Source organism: Spermophilus citellus (genome assembly GCF_964194105.1).
Source record: "Spermophilus citellus genome assembly, chromosome: 10".
NCBI classification, from domain to species: Eukaryota; Metazoa; Chordata; class Mammalia; order Rodentia; family Sciuridae; genus Spermophilus; species Spermophilus citellus.
Window position 1 is genome coordinate 84,456,620 of NC_138197.1, and position 18,213 is coordinate 84,474,832.

At 33.9% G+C, this 18,213-nt stretch overlaps 1 protein-coding gene across 2 annotated transcripts in view; it reads left to right on the plus strand.

Moving 5' to 3' along the window:
• XPOT (exportin for tRNA) overlaps positions 1-18,213 on the plus strand; it is a 42,527-nt gene that overhangs the window by 12,884 nt on the left and 11,430 nt on the right. For both annotated transcript variants that reach the window (XM_081311514.1, XM_081311515.1), the window contains exons 7-23: positions 428-612; positions 714-882; positions 2,435-2,671; positions 3,501-3,539; positions 3,672-3,734; positions 4,759-4,883; positions 5,195-5,339; positions 5,494-5,613; positions 5,881-5,975; positions 6,657-6,726; positions 8,978-9,216; positions 10,133-10,418; positions 11,739-11,928; positions 12,802-12,918; positions 13,193-13,308; positions 14,303-14,350; positions 16,542-16,613. In XM_081311514.1, the coding sequence (XP_081167640.1) occupies positions 428-612; positions 714-882; positions 2,435-2,671; positions 3,501-3,539; positions 3,672-3,734; positions 4,759-4,883; positions 5,195-5,339; positions 5,494-5,613; positions 5,881-5,975; positions 6,657-6,726; positions 8,978-9,216; positions 10,133-10,418; positions 11,739-11,928; positions 12,802-12,918; positions 13,193-13,308; positions 14,303-14,350; positions 16,542-16,613 (2,316 nt within the window). The remainder of the gene's footprint in view (positions 1-427; positions 613-713; positions 883-2,434; positions 2,672-3,500; positions 3,540-3,671; positions 3,735-4,758; positions 4,884-5,194; positions 5,340-5,493; positions 5,614-5,880; positions 5,976-6,656; positions 6,727-8,977; positions 9,217-10,132; positions 10,419-11,738; positions 11,929-12,801; positions 12,919-13,192; positions 13,309-14,302; positions 14,351-16,541; positions 16,614-18,213) is intronic.

An 18,213-nucleotide genomic window follows, 5' to 3' on the forward strand; every position in this document is an offset into this window, starting at 1 on the left:
CTTTTACCTTATTCTTAAAGGACACAACAGAAATAGCTTCAAATGTGTATAACTGAAGATCATTATAACCAAAGTATTTAAAGTAGAGGGTATTATGCATTTATATTATTGCCACTTTCTAAATAGTTTTAGTTTTGTGTTTACCTAATTTTGAGAACTAACTTATCTCATGCTAAAGATTTCTAAGTAATGCTTATTTATAGTTTATGTTTAGTAAGAAAGAAAGTCTGCTACTGAGGAATAGAATAGAAAGAGGAAATACAAAGAATCACAGGATGTGATTTTCGAGCTGATAAGTAGAAAACCATTACAGGGAATGTGTTAATATGTCTGGAAATTTAGTGTAGAGGAAATTACTGTGTGCAACTATATTCCAGTGTCAAACATTTTGTAATCTACTTTGTATGTGGTGGTGTTTTTTTTTTAGGAGGCTCGTAGGAATACTCTAATAAAAGATACCATGAGGGAGCAGTGCATTCCAAGTCTGGTGGAATCATGGTACCAAATCTTACAAAATTATCAGTATACTAATTCAGAAGTGACATGTCAGTGCCTTGAAGTAGTTGGGGCTTATGTCTCTTGGATAGACTTATCCCTTATAGCCAATGATAGGTATGTATGCCTATAATTTTTTAAAATATAGAACGGCAGAATACAGTATCTAAAAATCATGAGTTTAAAGTATTTAAGTATTTTTTTTCCTCTTCTATCAGGTTTATAAATATGCTGCTAGGTCATATGTCAATAGAAGTTCTACGGGAAGAAGCATGTGACTGTTTATTTGAAATTGTAAATAAAGGAATGGACCCTGTTGATAAAATGAAGCTAGTAGAATCCTTGTGTCAAGTATTACAGACTGCTGGGTTTTTTAGCATTGACCAGGTTAGTAAATTTACATCAAAGTTTTAAAAATTGTTGGAACAAATGAGAGATAATAAGTTAAACATATTAAAAGCGTTTTCTTTTTTCTAAATATTGAAAACTGTCCTTGAAATTATAACTACTAGTAATAATAATATTAGTAGTAGTACTAATATAGTAATACTACCAAAGAGCTGTACTCAACCCCTAAACTATATCCCAACTCTTTTTTTGTTTAGTTATATGTGATAGTAGAATGTATTTTGAGATGTCATAATATACATGGACTACAACAGTATAATTTTCCATGTTTGTGGTTGTACATGATGTGGAGTTATAGTGGTCATGTATTCATATATGAACATAGGAAAATTATGTCCAGTTCATTCTACTCTTTTTTTCCCATCCCCCCTCCTCCAAATGCCTTTTCTTGAGTCAGCATCTGCATAACAGAGAGAACATTTGGCCTTTGGTTTTTTGGGATTGGCTTATTCCACTTACCATGATAGAGTCTAGTTTCATCCATTTACCAGGAATGCCATAATTCTTCTTTATGGCTGAGTAATATTTCATCATGTATAAGTATCACATTTTCTTTATCCATTCCTCTGTTGAAGGGCACGTAGATTGGTTCTATATCTTAGCTATTGTGAATTCAGCTGCTATAAACAATTATGTGGCCTATCCCTTTTTGTATTTTATTTAGAGACAGAGTCTCAGTGAGTTGCTAAGTCTGGATTTGAATTTGTAATCCTTCTGCTTCAGCTTCTTGAGCTGCTGGTATTACAGGCATGCAAGGGCACCTGGCTACTGATTGTTTTATTAGTAATCTTTGATTAAAAAAATAATAATAAAATGGTGAGAGTAGAGTCTCTTTCTGTAGGAGAATTGTTTAAAGATAATGAAGGTAATCTAAATTCGAGATCTTGCTCTGCCCCTTCCAGTACTGGGTATTGAACCCACTGATACTCAGCCACTGACCTACATCCCCAGCCCTTTTAGTTTTTTGAGCTAGAGTCTTGCTAACTTGCCCAGGCTGGCCTCAGAACTTGGAATCTGGCTTCCCTTAGCCTCCTGAATAGGTGCAATTATAGGTGTGCCACACCCAGTTTACGTTTTGGCTTTAACACTGATCTGAGGCAGGTTATTGCAATAGTTTTATGCCCTCATATGATAGCTGAGGCCCATCAAATAGTATCAGAAAGAACTGTGGGAATCTATTACACACACTATAATGTGGCAACATTAGCTTTATTAGATCATGTTTACTAAATTCAGAAGTTTAGAGAGAAGATTGTAAAGCAACAGCTCTCTTTTTAAGCTTTTATAAAGTTTGTAATAGCCATAGGACTATAATCATTAAAAATAATTAACTTTAAAGAGTACTAGTGAATAATGTATTAGAATAATTCAGATTCTGAAAATCCCTTAGTCACAATGTTAGAATTGTTAAATGTCTTACATCAATTTAAGATTGAATCCTATAATTGGCACTGGACTTATACCAAAGCTTTCCTCCTCTTATTCTTGGAGTAGGTGGTTATAAATTGAGATCTATCTTGATTGCTTGTAGGAAGAAGATGTGGACTTCCTGGCCAGATTTTCTAAGCTGGTAAATGGAATGGGACAGTCATTGATAGTTAGCTGGAGTAAATTAATTAAGAATGGAGATATCAAGAATGCACAAGAGGCACTACAAGCTATCGAAACAAAAGTAGCACTTATGTTGCAGCTACTAATTCATGAGGATGATGACATCTCCTCTAACATTATTGGGTTTTGTTATGATTATCTTCATATTTTAAAACAGGTAAGTCTTTGTTTTATTCATTTTGTTCAGCAGATAATTACAGATTAGAAAAATGAAAAAAAGAAAAACCCATAATTCTATTACCCAAAGAAAGTTACTATTAGTTACTATTTTCTGTTTCTTTTTTTTTTTAAGTTAAAAAAAAAAACTTAGGTCAGAAAACAAATGACAAAATTCTATTTACTACTCTAAAAGTTTGATAATTATAGTCTCGTTTTTTTCATTTGGAACCTGTATTTCTAAATTATTAAGTAGTTTTGTTATTTTAATTTCATGTACATTATTTCTTATAAGTGATTTTTGCAATTAAAAGTTTTTCCTGCTATTTCCAGAACAAACTTAAATATAATAGCATGTGGCTTTTTAAAGAATTAGTATTTCACATTATGATGTTAGATGAGAGCCAGTTGGGTTAATTGAGTCAGGTAAGCTTAAAGTAGTTAACATAAACGAAAAATGGTAAAAACATGTCTGCATGTATACTTTGAAAAATTTTAGAAGTATGGAAAGCATGATTGTGTTGATAATCCTGCTGTGTCTTTCTTAAGGAATATTTCAAATGATGAGACCATCATTTACTATCTGGTAATCTCTTTATTTGCCAAATGCATAATACATATTTTTCAAAATCAAATTCATCTACATGTCTTTGTCTCAGGTTTACTAGAAAGACAATTACTAGATCTTAGGTATATTTTAAACAAAATGCCAAACTACCCTCCAGAAATGCATATGTATGTCTAGAAGATCCTAATTGATGGGGAAAATATTCTAATAAACAAGTATAATTTTAGGAGACCTACTAAATTATTCCTTACTTTTTTAACAGCTTACAGTGCTCTCAGATCAGCAAAAAGCTAATGTAGAGGTAATTTACTTCTTTATACTTCTTTAAACCAATAATAGATTTTTTATCTGGATTCTGCCTTGAAATGTGGCTTAATTTCAAATTATATACAATTAAAGGATTGACAAAAGCTGTCTTTTTTTTTAATTTTAGGCAATCATGTTGGCCGTTATGAAAAAATTGACTTATGATGAAGAATATAACTTTGAAAATGAAGTAAGAATTTTTGTGTTAAAAGAGAAATTAGTTTTATTTTTGTTTGTGTACAGCAAATTAACATTTCCAGTTTTCATTATCTTGAGGTCCTTTGAAACAAATAGTATTTGAAAAATCAAACTACTTGATTGATGTAGTCTTATTATTGATATAGTCTTGTTTATATTGATGTCAACCTTTGGTAAAATTAGTGAAAACCTCTTAGTATTTCATTTTTGATGTTTGAGCTATTAACAAAGTGGTTTAGGGCTGGGGGTATAGCTCAGAGACAGAGCATTTGCCTAGCATACACAAGACCCTGGGTTCTATCTCAAGCACTGCAAAAAGGAAAATGGAAAAAATCAAAACAAAACTACTTTATAGCATTGAACTTCATAAAATATTGATAGTATTATCAGTGGGCATGTCTTACTTTGTTTTATTTAATAAAAATGACAAATTGAGGCCCAGTCAGTAGGCCTCAAAATATCAGTCTGAATGGGAGGGTGGAATGAGGCTTAGTGTTGTTCAGGAATGTCTAGGGTCAATGTTAGGATCAGCTTCTCATTAAATGGAAATGCCATTAAATGCTTGCTGGGAATTCAGTCATGGTGTGTGCTGAAATATTCTATTCAAGCATTCACACTAATGGTGTGAATGACCAATAGAGAGCATGGGAGATGTCATATCTAATATCTCCAATCATACAATATTACTTCTGGTCTTTGAGGTAAAAAGAGAATGAACAAGGGGCTGATAGTGTCAGAAACCAGTGAGAACCTGTTCTGGCTCTTCTCTTATCCCTAACTTCCTCCCTGTACTATTTCTGGCTATAAGTTTTTAAGGACTTGGCCTGTGTTCAGAAATACTTATTAGTGAGTAGGAGTAGGAAAGCTACTAAGCATATTGATATTTCTATATTTAAAAAATTGATGAAAAAATAACAATTTGAAAGTTACAAAAACTATAGAACTATAGAACTTAATGTTTTATTTGAATCTCTAGGCCTTTTAAACTTTTTAAATGATTTTAACCCATATCATAGGGTGAAGATGAAGCCATGTTTGTAGAGTATAGAAAACAACTGAAGTTATTGTTGGACAGACTTGCTCAAGTTTCACCAGAGTTACTGCTGGCTTCTGTTCGCAGAGTTTTTAGTTCTACCCTGCAGTAAGTTTTTTTATTGTTTTTGTAACGAGCCCACTTCTTTCCTTCGATCCCTGTTAATGGTCTAAAATAAGTGATAATCACATAACTTATTAATCCATGTTACTTATGTGTGTCTGAAAATGAAGCATTTTTGTTTCCATAATTTGTTGATCTTTTGTTTTTTCATGTAACTTTGATACTTGGCAAAATTAACAATTGCTATAACTTCTTAATCATTAAAGAGGCTTTTGTTGGTGAGTTACTGTCCTTTGCATCATTGGTTGTATAAAAAGTGTACATTCAGATCTCACAGACATATTATACCTTGGTAGGAACTGGCAGACCACACGATTTATGGAAGTTGAAGTAGCAATAAGATTGCTGTATATGTTGGCAGAAGCTCTTCCAGTATCTCATGGTGCTCACTTCTCAGGTGATGTTTCAAAAGCTACTGCTTTGCAGGATATGATGCGAACTGTAAGTATATTCAAGATAATTTTTTTAACATAAATTTCTGTTTTCACTGTAAGCTAATGGACATTCTTTAATTGTTAGAGCTTATATTTTTATACTGTTGCTCTTTAATGTTGCAATAAATAAAAATTGGTTCCCTTGCTTTCTCCTGCTCCAGTTGGTGACATCAGGAGTCAGTTCCTATCAGCATACATCCGTGACGTTGGAGTTCTTTGAAACTGTTGTTAGATATGAAAAGTTTTTCACAGTTGAACCTCAACACATTCCATGTGTATTAGTAAGTATGCACTTTATTCTAGACTTATTTGCAGCTAATGATCAGATAGTACTCTTTCTGTGTCCTCTGTGAAGAATCCAAAGTTTTATCTTCTAAAACAAGTCCTTAGGAACTTGTTCTGTCGTATAAAATTAGTTGTATATTCTTGGTTCCTCTCTTCTAGAGGCCTCAGAAGTAAAATTTGTTGTGAACAAAAATGTAGCCTGACAGCAGCAATAAAAGCCTTGAATAAATGCAGAAATAGTAAAAGTGTCTCTCTTTCTTTAGATGGCTTTCTTAGATCACAGGGGTCTGCGGCATTCCAGTGCTAAAGTACGGAGCAGAACTGCTTACCTGTTTTCTAGATTTGTCAAATCTCTCAAGTAAGGGTAAAATTTCAGCTGTTATGGTTAGCCCATTTTTTTTAAGCTATGAAATAAATGTATAAATTATTTTCCAAGAGCCTGGGGTAGATTTAGTCCTCTCTGTTTAGGCGTGCTTTACTAGGTATTCCTTTTTTATGTTATGACTTTTCCTCATTAGCCAGGTACTTTGTCCAGAACTAACAGGTGATTTGTTTGCATACGTTTTTGGGGCTAGAAATGGAACCCAGGGCTTTGTGCACATTAAGCCCAGGCTCTTATCTCCTGTCCCCTGTTTGTGTACTTCCAGTACTTCACTAATGGTATTTGTTAGTTTTTTAACCGATAATTATACCACAATTACTCACCAAATGCTTTCTCTCATGTGCTCAAATATATTCCTTGGATATGCATTTTTAACCTAATCCATTTTGTCGTGTTCGTTACAAGTACCTTTTTTGGCATGTAAAGTATTTTATTATTAGATTTATAAGATCATAAGTCATCTTGATAGTCCATCACAAAAGAGCCAATAGAGATATTTTTAAAAATTAATCACAGCTAGCCTTAATTGTCAGATGAGGCTATCTCAAAACCAAACTGAACTTTAGTTCTGTCCTAAAAAGGGATTTGGGGGGTTTTTTGTTGTTGTTTTTTTGAGCCCTGATACTTACTTGTGATTTTCTTTTTTGTCTTATTCAGTAAACAAATGAATCCTTTCATTGAAGATATTTTGAATAGAATACAAGATTTATTAGCCCTTTCTCCACCTGTAAGTATCTTCCTTCCCAAATATTTTCCCCATATGTCATTGAGGCCACAGGTACCATTAGCTTTTGCCTTTGTGGGTTTTGTTTGTTTGTTTGTTTGTTTTTCCTCCTGTAACTGATAGTAGGGAAGATATGTGTATGTGAGGTTTATTTGTTCTGTTTACCAAAATTTGATATGGTAAACAAAAAAGTAATGGAAAGGAATCAAGAACGGACTTATTAAATTTGGTAGTGGGGTATGGTCTGATTTCTTTGTATGTAAAAGTGAAGTATTTAATGGAGAAGACAAAAATTCAACTTCCAAATTATTCCCTAATATTATCGTTGTATAGCCATTCTTAGGAAATGCTACTATATTATGAAGTTTTTTGTATGTGTATTTTCGGGCTTAGGATAAAAACATTTAAATTCTCATTTATATCCATTTAACTACAACAATTTAACTTGCATTACTTTTGTAAGTACATTTTGACTTCTGTTTTTTGTTTTGTTTTTTAGTATTAGAGCTTTATGGTTATATGTAGTAGTTGGGTTCATCCCAACAAACTAATACCTATATGAAAATCATTTTCAGTTCATGATCCCCTCCTTTTCCCTCCCCAACTTATGTTTTGTGTAAAACAAAATACTAACATTCAATTTATGAAAGTTATTAATAAAGGTGCCATTTAAGAATGTTAAATATAAAATAATGCTTTGTTAAATATGCATCTGTATTTAGGTTTCAAGAGTTATATAACATCACTGCATGAAAGGTTACTAGTAAATTAAGTTACTAGTAAAGTTAAGAATTAGTGGATAATTTATCTTTACCTGCATTTTACAAAAATCTGTGGATTAAAGTACTTCACCCAATTCATGCCAATTTTCCTTGGCTGTATCTTTTTGAAGGGGGTGGGAACACTCAAACACAGAGCCACAGATGCCCTATTTTTGTATTTTATTTAGAGACAGGGTCTCATTGAATTGCTTTGTGCCTCACTTTTGCTGAGGCTGGCTTTGAATTCACGATCCTCCTGCCTCACTCAGCCTCTCAAGCTTCCCAAGTACAGGTGTGCACCACTGAGCCTCCTGGCTTTACTTTTTTTTACTGTATAGTTAGACCTGGTTCAAACTGTAATCTTGAATATTGATGACTTATTAGAGTTGAATGTTCATCTTAGAGTGCGCTATATTTTTCAAGATCCTTTATCTTTGTGTTCTCAATTCTCAAGAGATAATTCCTAGCACGTACTTAATAAATACTTTAATTACTTTTAAGTGGGGATATCTCTCAATACATAAAGAATTCTTTTATAAAGAATCTTCTGTATTATCTGTTTTAAGACTGGGTTTGTATGATTTATTAGTTTGTATATGAACCTAGAAGTCTGCTAATCCCTCCCCCCTTTTTTTCTTGGCCTGAGTACAGAAATGTAAAAAATAACAAAACTTGTTAGGAAAAATTAAACCAGTATTTGGAACATTTGCTTGTGCATGAATAGATTTTTTTTTCATTTACAGTCTTATTTTTATTATTACAAAATAACTGATGTTCTATATTTGTGTGCTTTTTTTTTTTGGTACTGGTGATTGAACCCCCAGGTACTTTACCATTGAGCTACATCCTGGGCCCTATTTATTTTACTTAATCTTATTTATCATTTTATTTTATTTATTTATTTTGGTGCTGGGGATATAACCCAGGGGCACTTTACCACTGAACTACATCCCCAGCCCTTTTTATTTTTGGATAAAAAGTCTCAACTAAGTTGCTGAGGCAGGCCTTGAACTTGCAATCCTCGTTCTTCAATTTCTCAAGTTTCTGGGATTATAGGCATCCGCCACCACACTTGGCTCTTATTAAATTTTTAAACATTCTTGTGAATAGTAGTTTCTATAGCGTAGAAATAGTCAAAGCCTTTCTGTATAACTGTTTAGCCTTATAACAGTCTTACAAATAAGAGTTTTACAAAAGGAAATAAGAAAGCTAATTAATAATGATCTAATATTATCATTTGCAAAGTCTCATTAGGACTTTTTTTTTTTTTTTAGTGCTGGGGATTCTGAGTTGCACCCCAGCCCAGGACTAGAATTAGAACCATGATCTTTTGAATTCTAATTCAGTTTTCTTTCCATTGTATGGTTATGGGAGAAAGTTTGTCTTCAAGGTACTTGATCTGTGAGATGATGTCCCTGTCCCTCTTATACTTAGTCTGATTAAATGAATGGAATTTAAAAAAAAATTTTAAATAAGACTAAATTTTATTCTAGGAAAATGGTTACCAGTCCTTGTTAAGCAGTGATGATCAACTCTTTATTTATGAGACAGCTGGAGTACTGATTGTTAATAGTGAATACCCAGCAGAAAGGAAGCAAGCCTTAATGAGGAATCTATTGACTCCTCTAATGGAGAAGTTTAAAATTCTGTTAGAAAAATTGATGCTGGCACAAGATGAAGAAAGGCAGGCATCTCTAGCTGACTGTCTCAACCATGCTGTTGGATTTGCCAGGTAAGCATGATTATAATTAAAATTGTAAAGTGTATATCTCTATACAGCAGAATTACTTGAATCCTTTAGGATAGGCACACACATCTGTGTTTCCAAAGATGGATTACTGAGAGAATTGTTGAAACTTTATTCTTCTCAACCCAATGAAGTAGAGGATTTATCTAAAGAAGAGAACAGACCATGTACCATTCTACATTTTTGTCTTGATGTCTAAGTTCTTAACCCTGTTCTCTGAACTTTTTTTGGTATAAATTTATTGTGTGTTTAGCTAAAGTGTTTGTATACCAATGAATATTGGAACATCTTGAGTTGGTCTTAGTACTAAGGCCTCTTTTTAGCTGTTCCATTGTGTCCTGAAGACCACCCAACCAGCCATTTCTTTCTCTCTACCCATACTTGTCATTGGCAAACAGTGGTACCATGAAAGTTGTAGTGGTTGCTAATTAGAAATTATATGAGAAATTGTCCTATAGTATTTCTTTTCGGCATACTTTATCAGGATTTTTTTAATATTTATTTTTTAGTTATAGGTGGACATAATCTATTTTATTTTTATATGGTGCTGAGGATTGAACCCAGTGCCTTACGCATGCTAGGTAAGCATGCTAGGTGAGCGCTTTACCTCTGAGCTACAATCCCACTCCCTTTATTAGGATTCTGTAAAACATTTAGATAAACTCATACAAGAGGAATTATAGTAACTACATCTCACTTATTTAATTTCAGCCTTTTATTTTGTTATAATGACTGGAAGCAATAGTTCATCCATAACCACATTAGCTAAATCATGATGTGGAAAGTAAAGACACTTTTAAGTCTTGTCAGTTTTGTAATTGTTGTGCATTGTATGGAATACTCCATAATACTTTTGAAGAATAAAGTCAAATTCTTGTTGCCTGTTTTTTTCCTTATGTAGTCGAACCAGCAAAGCTTTCAGCAACAAGCAAACAGTGAAACAGTGTGGCTGCTCCGAAGTTTATCTGGACTGCTTACAGACTTTCTTGCCAGCCCTCAGTTGCCCCTTACAAAAAGATATTCTCAGAAGTGGAGTTCGCACTTTCCTTCACCGAATGATTATTTGCCTAGAGGAAGAAGTTCTTCCATTTATCCCATCTGCCTCGGAACACATGCTTAAAGACTGTGAAGCAAAAGACCTCCAGGAGTTCATTCCTCTTATCAACCAGATAACGGCCAAATTTAAGGTACCCCAAACCTTCAGAACTCCAAGACTCTTTAGACTTATCTTCACATGTGTTTTGGATTTTGTCCCTTTTTAATTTACTATGAATTACTTGAGGACATGTGTCATATAAATTTTTATCATTTCCCAACATCTAGCACACTGTCTGACACATGGGTCAAGATAAAAACATCTTAGCTACTCAAGTTAACAGAAGAAAACTACTAGTATGCTACTGAGGATATGGCTTAGTGGTAGACTGCTTGCGCAGCATACACAAAGCCCAGAGTTCAATCCCCAGCACTACCCAAAAAGACAGAGAAGGAGAAAAGTATTGTATACTATTTTAGAAAAGTAAATTAAAACAGTATTGAGTCCTAAATGTCTAAAGAGGTGAATAAAAAGTACTGTAATTTAGGTATCCAAGCAAGAGTTTAAAATGACTTCAGTTTTCTAAAGTTGTGTACAAAGAAATTTAAACCAGGTATAAAATAGCTAATAAAAATGGCTAACATAATGCTGAGTTCAGTGTCTATTCAAAACATTTTTTTGCATATTTTCTCGTTTAATCCTCATAATAACCCTAAGTGTAGGAATTATATCTTATAGATGGGGAACTTGAGGTACAAAGAGGTTAAGTAATTTGCCTAGGGTGTATAAAAATCGTAGAATTCCAATCATATATCTTGATTTATAGTTTAGCCATAAAATTCATTTCTTGGGAGTTAAATTTGAAAGTAAACTACATGGTAGTTTTTTTATTGTGAATACCTACTATTTAATCTGAATCTTAAGCTATAGGAAATGAGTTGAAATTAATTTTTTTTTCAACTTTTTTTTTGGTAGATGGACACAATACTTTTATTTTGTTGATTTATTTGTTTTTATGTGGTTCTGAAGATTGAACCTCATGCCTCACACGCCTAGGCAAGCAATTTACTACTGAGCTACAACCCTAGCCCCTCAGCTACAACCCCAGCCTGAAATTAATGATCTAAAGGCTTTCAGTAATGTTTGTATTATAGAGATTCTGCCTTAAAGTTGCTAATTTACTAACTGAATTATGTACATCCATTTCCTAAATAGAAACTCTGAAGGGGTATTTAAAATTTTTTCCCTTAGCCAGGCACAATGGCACACACCTATTCCCAGCAGCTTGGGAGACTGAGACAGGAAGATCACAAATTCAAGGCCGCCAGCCTTAGCAATTTAGTGAGGCCCTGTGTCAAAATAAAAGTACCTCTAGATTCATTCCCCAATAACAAAATTCAAAGATTTCCAAACTTTCACATTGAATGTCTTACTTGTTTCTGAGGTAGTAATAGTTATTTCTTATCTTCAGATACAGGTATCCCCATTTTTACAACAGATGTTTATGCCCTTGCTCCATGCAATTTTTGAAGTGCTGCTGCGACCTGCTGAAGAGAATGACCAGTCTGCTGCTTTAGAGAAGCAAATGTTGCGGAGAAGTTACTTTGCCTTCCTGCAAACAGTCACAGGCAGCGGAATGAGCGAAGTTATAGCAAATCAAGGTGGGGATGCATGCCATGCCCAATTTGCTTAAGTCCTTGTCACATTTGTGCATCTATGTGCGTAAGGGTGAGTTGAGGTAAACACAAACTTTTGAAGTAGTTGTATGTTGACTTCTTAGAAAATGGTGCATTTTTTTTAAATGAGTATTTTTTTTTAATATTTATTTTTTAGGTGTAGATGGACACAATACAATGCCTTTATTTTTATGTGGTGCTGAGGATCGAACTCGGGTCCCCCCTCCCACCCCCACCCCCATGCCAGGCGAGCGTTCTACCACTGAGCCACAATCCCAGCCCGTTGCATTATTTTTAGGATAGAAATCAATTTCATGTTTAGCACCTTAAAATTGATTTTTATTTAGTTTATCTAAATTAGTATTCTTAATTGCTTCTTTACTAATATAAATAGTGTAGTGACCTCTTACCAGAGTTGATCTTATAATTGAATCTTTTTTTAAAGTAATTTTTTAGTTGTCAATGGATTTTTTTATTTAATTAATTAATTTATTTATATGTGGTGCTGAGAATCAAACCCAGGGCCTCACACATACCAGGCAAGCACTGTACCACTGACCTACACCTCCAGCCCCTGACAGTTGAATCTTGATGGCCAGTTTATCATCTTGGAATTAAAAATGTACAGGACTAAATAGATCAGCATCAGTAATTCTGTTATATAGGAAATCCAGGGGACAAGATATCAAGAGAATATTATCTCCCCAGTACTTAAAATTTATATGCCTAGTTAATATTAAAAATCAAGGGACCTTATCAGCTTTATAAACACTTTTGACTTATTATTATACATTAAGTGAGAGATTCAGGTTGCCTTTCTAGTTCTTTTTGAAATTAAACTCAGGTTTTGCTCTTTAGGTGCAGAGAATGTAGAACGAGTGCTTATTACCATTATCCAAGGAGCAGTTGAATATCCAGATCCAATCGCTCAGAAAACATGTTTTATCATCCTCTCTAAGTTGGTAGAACTCTGGGGTAAGATAACTCTTTGTTTCGTTTTGTTTTTTGCAGTACTGGGGAGAGAATCCAGGGCTTGACACATGCTAGGCGAGTGCTCTCTACCACTGAGCTATATCCCCAACCTGATTTTTTTTTTTAAGCCTTCATTCCCTAGCTTGTTTCATAGATTCTTAAAGATGAAATTGAATCCTAGCCCAAGCATAGATAAGAATTAGGAGTTGATTTTTCCCTGGTGATGAATTAATTGATTTTCTTTATATATGAGATGAAAATTGAATTCTCTTGACAGGAGGTAAAGATGGACCAGTGGGATTTGCTGATTTTGTTTATAAGCACATTGTTCCTGCATGTTTCCTGGCACCTTTAAAACAAACCTTTGACCTGGCTGATGCACAGACAGTATTGGTAAGCACCTAGAAATCTTGTTTAACTTGTCTAGATCTTTTATGTTCAAAATTTGTTCTTTAATGCAGATTGTTTATATTTTATTTTTTTACTTGAATGATTTTAAAATAAATTTAATTAATTTATTTGTGTAGTGCCAGGAATCAAACTCAGGGTAAGGCAAGCACTCTACAACTAAGCTTCACCACTACCCCAGGATTTATTCTTTTAAAGGTTGATAATACCTTCTGGACCTTTTGTGGATTCCTATTGGATCCCAAGGCTGAGAATGAATATTTAAAATTTGTCCGCCGAAAACTAAAAAATAAATATTAAAAATTCTCTCTCTCAAAAATAAAGATTTAAAATAAAATAAAATAAAATAAAATTCATCTCCTTCAACTTTAAAAACCAAGACTTTTTCTAGGACCTTGAAGCAACTATATGCTACAAACATAAAACTTGATTTAGTAGTTTGTTCCTACTACATTTTTGTTGTTGTTGTTGTTGTTGTTGTTGTTAATGGTGCCATTTTTTTAATACTTCTATTTTGTTTACTTATTTATTTATTTTTATGTGGTACTTGGGATTGAACCCAGTGCTTCACTTATGCTAGGCAAGCACTCTACCACTGAGCCACAACCCCAGCCCCTAACTATTAAGAGTATTAAATGGCAAACTGATAGTTTGCCAGGATCATATCTTCAGAGTACTTCAAGTCAAATACTTGCCATTTTCTCACATCCTCACAATATAGTAAAAGCCATATTTCATAATTGTAATTTCCTTTATTAAAACCCCATTTTGTTTTGTGGTTCTTTGTTTTTTATTTTCTTTTTCTATTCAATATACTTACTCCACCTGCCTGTTACTGTTTTTGTCTTCCTTCTTTGGAAATAAATATTTCCTTGGAAATTTAGAGCTGCATATTTTCCTGGCAATGGCCAGGGAATAAACAGTTGTGTCAATAACCAAGAATTTACTATATTAAGATTCTTAAACTTCTTTTCTACAGGCTCTCTCTGAGTGTGCTGTAACACTGAAAACCATTCATCTCAAACGGGTAAGGTTTGATTCATGCATCTTCATTCTCATGTGTACTATTGGTTATAGTTTTAATTGTGTTTGGCTCATGCTCTTCAAAGCAGTATCTTTAGGTATTCAGTGCTGTTTTGGGGTGTTGGGGAAGGGTGAATGAAAGTAGCAGTATTTGTTATTATCCTTCATGTTTTGGGTAACAAGATTTAAATGTTTTGGTTTGACAAAGGATATGGAAAATCTTATCCAGAATTTTAAGATCTAACTTCAACGTAGCCAGATTTCTCCAGCTTCTTAGTATGACAAATGATTCGAGATCATTATTTCAGAACGCCTCGTTCTTCCTTATTGATCTAATCATTTCTAAGAATCATAGGTGATTGTGGGTATTTTAAATAACTAATTGGTTGCCAATTTTTTAAAATAAGATTTTTTATTTCCTCTTAACAAAAATCCCTATCCCCAGCTTCTCCAGGAACCTGAATGCTAGCACAGGAATAGCATTTCCTCAATAGCAGCAGTTCCCCCACTTCCTAAAAGAGCATGAGCTCTTATTTACCAGTCTCATTTCAGCCCTGTCACTTATTTGAACTTGAGGTTTTTATTATGACAGAGACTTGAAGGGTTTTCAATTCAATAGCATTTTCTCTATAATCTGCTTTATGCATTTGTGGAGCTCAGAATTGAGAAGGACCATTGCATAACAGTGGGGTTATTTGAGATGGTGAACAATCATAGGAGGTAAGCAGAGAATATAGATTAAAGGAAAAGGAGAAAAAGGGACCTGAGAGTTTTTTTGGGGTTTTTTTTTTTTTCAATTTTTTTAAATTGTAGATGGACACAATACCTTTATTTTATTTATTTCTTTACATTTTTATGTGGTACTGAGGATTGAACCCAGGTATGGCAAACACATTACCGTTGAGCCACAAGCCCAGCCTGGACCTGAGAAATTTTAAGTGATGAATGCAGTGTTATTTTCCCTCAAGTCATTTGATTCAGTAGCAGTAAAATTAAACATGAAATCCAAATGTTGACCCAGAAAAGAGTGTGTTAGGCACGATATATTAATTTTATTGTGATAACTGTTACTTTCTGGTTAGGCCATCAACATAATAATGCTTTAAGTTAAATTCAAATTAAAAAATGAAAGTCGTCTTTTTCATGTTTTAAGTATTGAATATGTTAAATTTTCTTACAGCCAATTGCAAAAGGGAAACCATTTTTAAATTGTATCCTAGGTTCCTTTGTAACTGCCATGGCTGAGTGGGGTTTATGTGTTAGTTTGTTGTTTTTTTCCTTCCACCAAGCTGATGAGAGAGAGAGAGACAGTGTTTATAGGTTTTAGCATGCAGAAGTAGTAGGAGATGGCCTCCGTTGAAAGTGGTGGTTTCAGAAGCCCATTGATGTACTTTTTTAGTAAAGATTTAATCAACTGAAGACTGGATAACTCATCATGTGTGTTCCTGGGTCTTAAGTTTCCTCATCTGTGCCTTCTGGCTACTAAATTACCTGTACTCTAGTTTAGGAAAGGAAAAGAAGGTATCCTTTTATTGCTGTTATCTTCTATAATATATCTTTTTTGCCTGTATTTTATTTTCTAAAGATGGTCATTACCCTGATATTGGGCATATCTTTTCTCCATGCATCCACAGACAACTTGTAATCTATCCAATGGTAGATTGACAGGAGTACCTTCTTTTGCTGTCCCTTTCAGTACAGGGAAGGCTCTGGCATTGTGACCTGAATTCGGAAGTAATATTTAGCAGTACTTAACATTAAATAATGTTAACATGTAGTGAATGCTAAGTCCTGTTCTAGGAGCTTTATATTTATTAATTCTTCAAATCCTTACAATAACCTCATTTTTCAGATGAAGGAACTAAGGCTCAGAGAGGTAAAATAGCCTACCCAAGTTTTCCTAGCCAGGGAGTTGAACACAGGGCCTCAAACATGTAAAGCAAATGCTCTACCACTGACTTACATCCCCAGCCCTTTTTATTTTGATACAGAATCTGAGTTGCCCACTCTGGCTTCAAACTTGCCATCCTCCTGCCTCTGCAGGAGAATCCCTAGTAGTGGGATTATAGGCATGTGTCACCACAACAGGTTTATCTATTAAAATATACATGTGTCATTATAGTTTCTTTTTAAGCATCATTAATATTCAGAAAGAAAATAACTTTGTTTTTATAATTGTCTTTTACTCTTTTTAGGGTCCAGAATGTGTTCAGTATCTTCAACAAGAATACCTGCCCTCCTTGCAGGTAGCTCCAGAAATAATTCAGGTAAGAGCTGTCCTGGTAGATTTTGCTCTTAATTTAATAAAAGAAGTTTGAGTATATATTCAATCTAAATTTTTGTTCAAGAAAGCCAGACTGTATACACCTTGAAGTTTTGCTGTGTACAGGAGTGGAATCCAAACTTCATGAGATCTAAGAAATTGAGTGGGGAAAAAAATTATATTTTTATTTTCATTAACATCTAACAAAAATTTAATTTCCTACCATTGTGTAGATGACAGATCTCAATAGTAGTAACATTCCCCGTGACTTTTTTTTTTTTTTTTTTTTTTTTTGTGGTGCTAAGAATTGAACCCAGTACTTCACACATGCTAGGCAAAGCACTCTGCCACTGAACTCTAGCCCCATCGCCTCCCTGTGACTTTGTTCAGTAAAAATCATAGATAATTTCATGTCACATGAGTTGATACATATATCTGGAAATATTGTTTATGCATGTCCTTGTTTTACAATTATGAGTTTTTAGGTTCTGCCACTACACTTTGTTACCTATTAAGTCTTATTCTACCATACTTTTTGGGAAGGGGGCTTATTACTGGGGATTAAATCCAGGAGTGCTTTAAATCCAGGAGAGCTACAACTCCAGTGACCCTCTCCCTGCTTTTTTCAATTTATTTTGAGACACAGTTTTGCTAAGTTGCTAAGACTGTGACTAGGACTTGTGATCTTCCTCTATTAGCCTTCTGAGTCACTGGGATTACCAGCATGTGCCATCATGCCTGGTGCACACATTAAATATTTTGATAACCATAATTCACTATAATTGGTTTCCGTTGTAATCGTATGGTATTTTTTTATGCATTTTAGTAAACATTCTAAAAGGAGTCTTACAGGCTTCCCCAGACTGCCCAAAGGGACACTATCATGTAAAAAGCCTCTGTTCTTGCTGGGTGTGGTGACACATAGTGATAATCCCAGCAATTTGGAAGACTGGGGCAGGAGAATCTCAAGTGCAAGATGAGCTTGGGTAACTTAGACCCTGTCTCAAAGTAAAAAACAAAAAGAGATATTGCTCAGTGTTATAGCAATCTTGAGTTTAATCCCCATTATGATGCACACACACAAATATACTCTTTGTTCTAAAGATTTATGCCAAGTTTATCAGTGTATGTGTTGTAAATACAAAACTATTTTGAGGTAAGTGATCAAAAAGTTAGCTTACATTTTTATATTTTTATAAAGGATATCTTTTAGTTATTTTCTTTGCATATGTGTTTCTAGACTTCAATAGTATGTGGAGCTAACGAGGTCTCAAACTTTTCATTAAAGCTAGAATTAAAATCTCTTGTATAGATTCTAAGGTTTCGGATTTCATCAATGGTATTTTGGGGGTTTTATGGGGTTTTTTCTTTAATTACATTTTATTGTAGTAAAAAAAACAACATGAAGTATGCTTTCTTAACATTTTTAAGTGTATAATATATTATTGTTAATTGTAGGTACAGTGTTGTACCTATACAACATTAGACAAATCTCTAGAAGGCATTAATTTTTCATAACTGAGACTTTATGTTTCTTAGCAAGTCCCATTTTCCCCTCCTCTAGCCCCTGGCAACCACCATTCTGCTCTGATTTTATAAATACA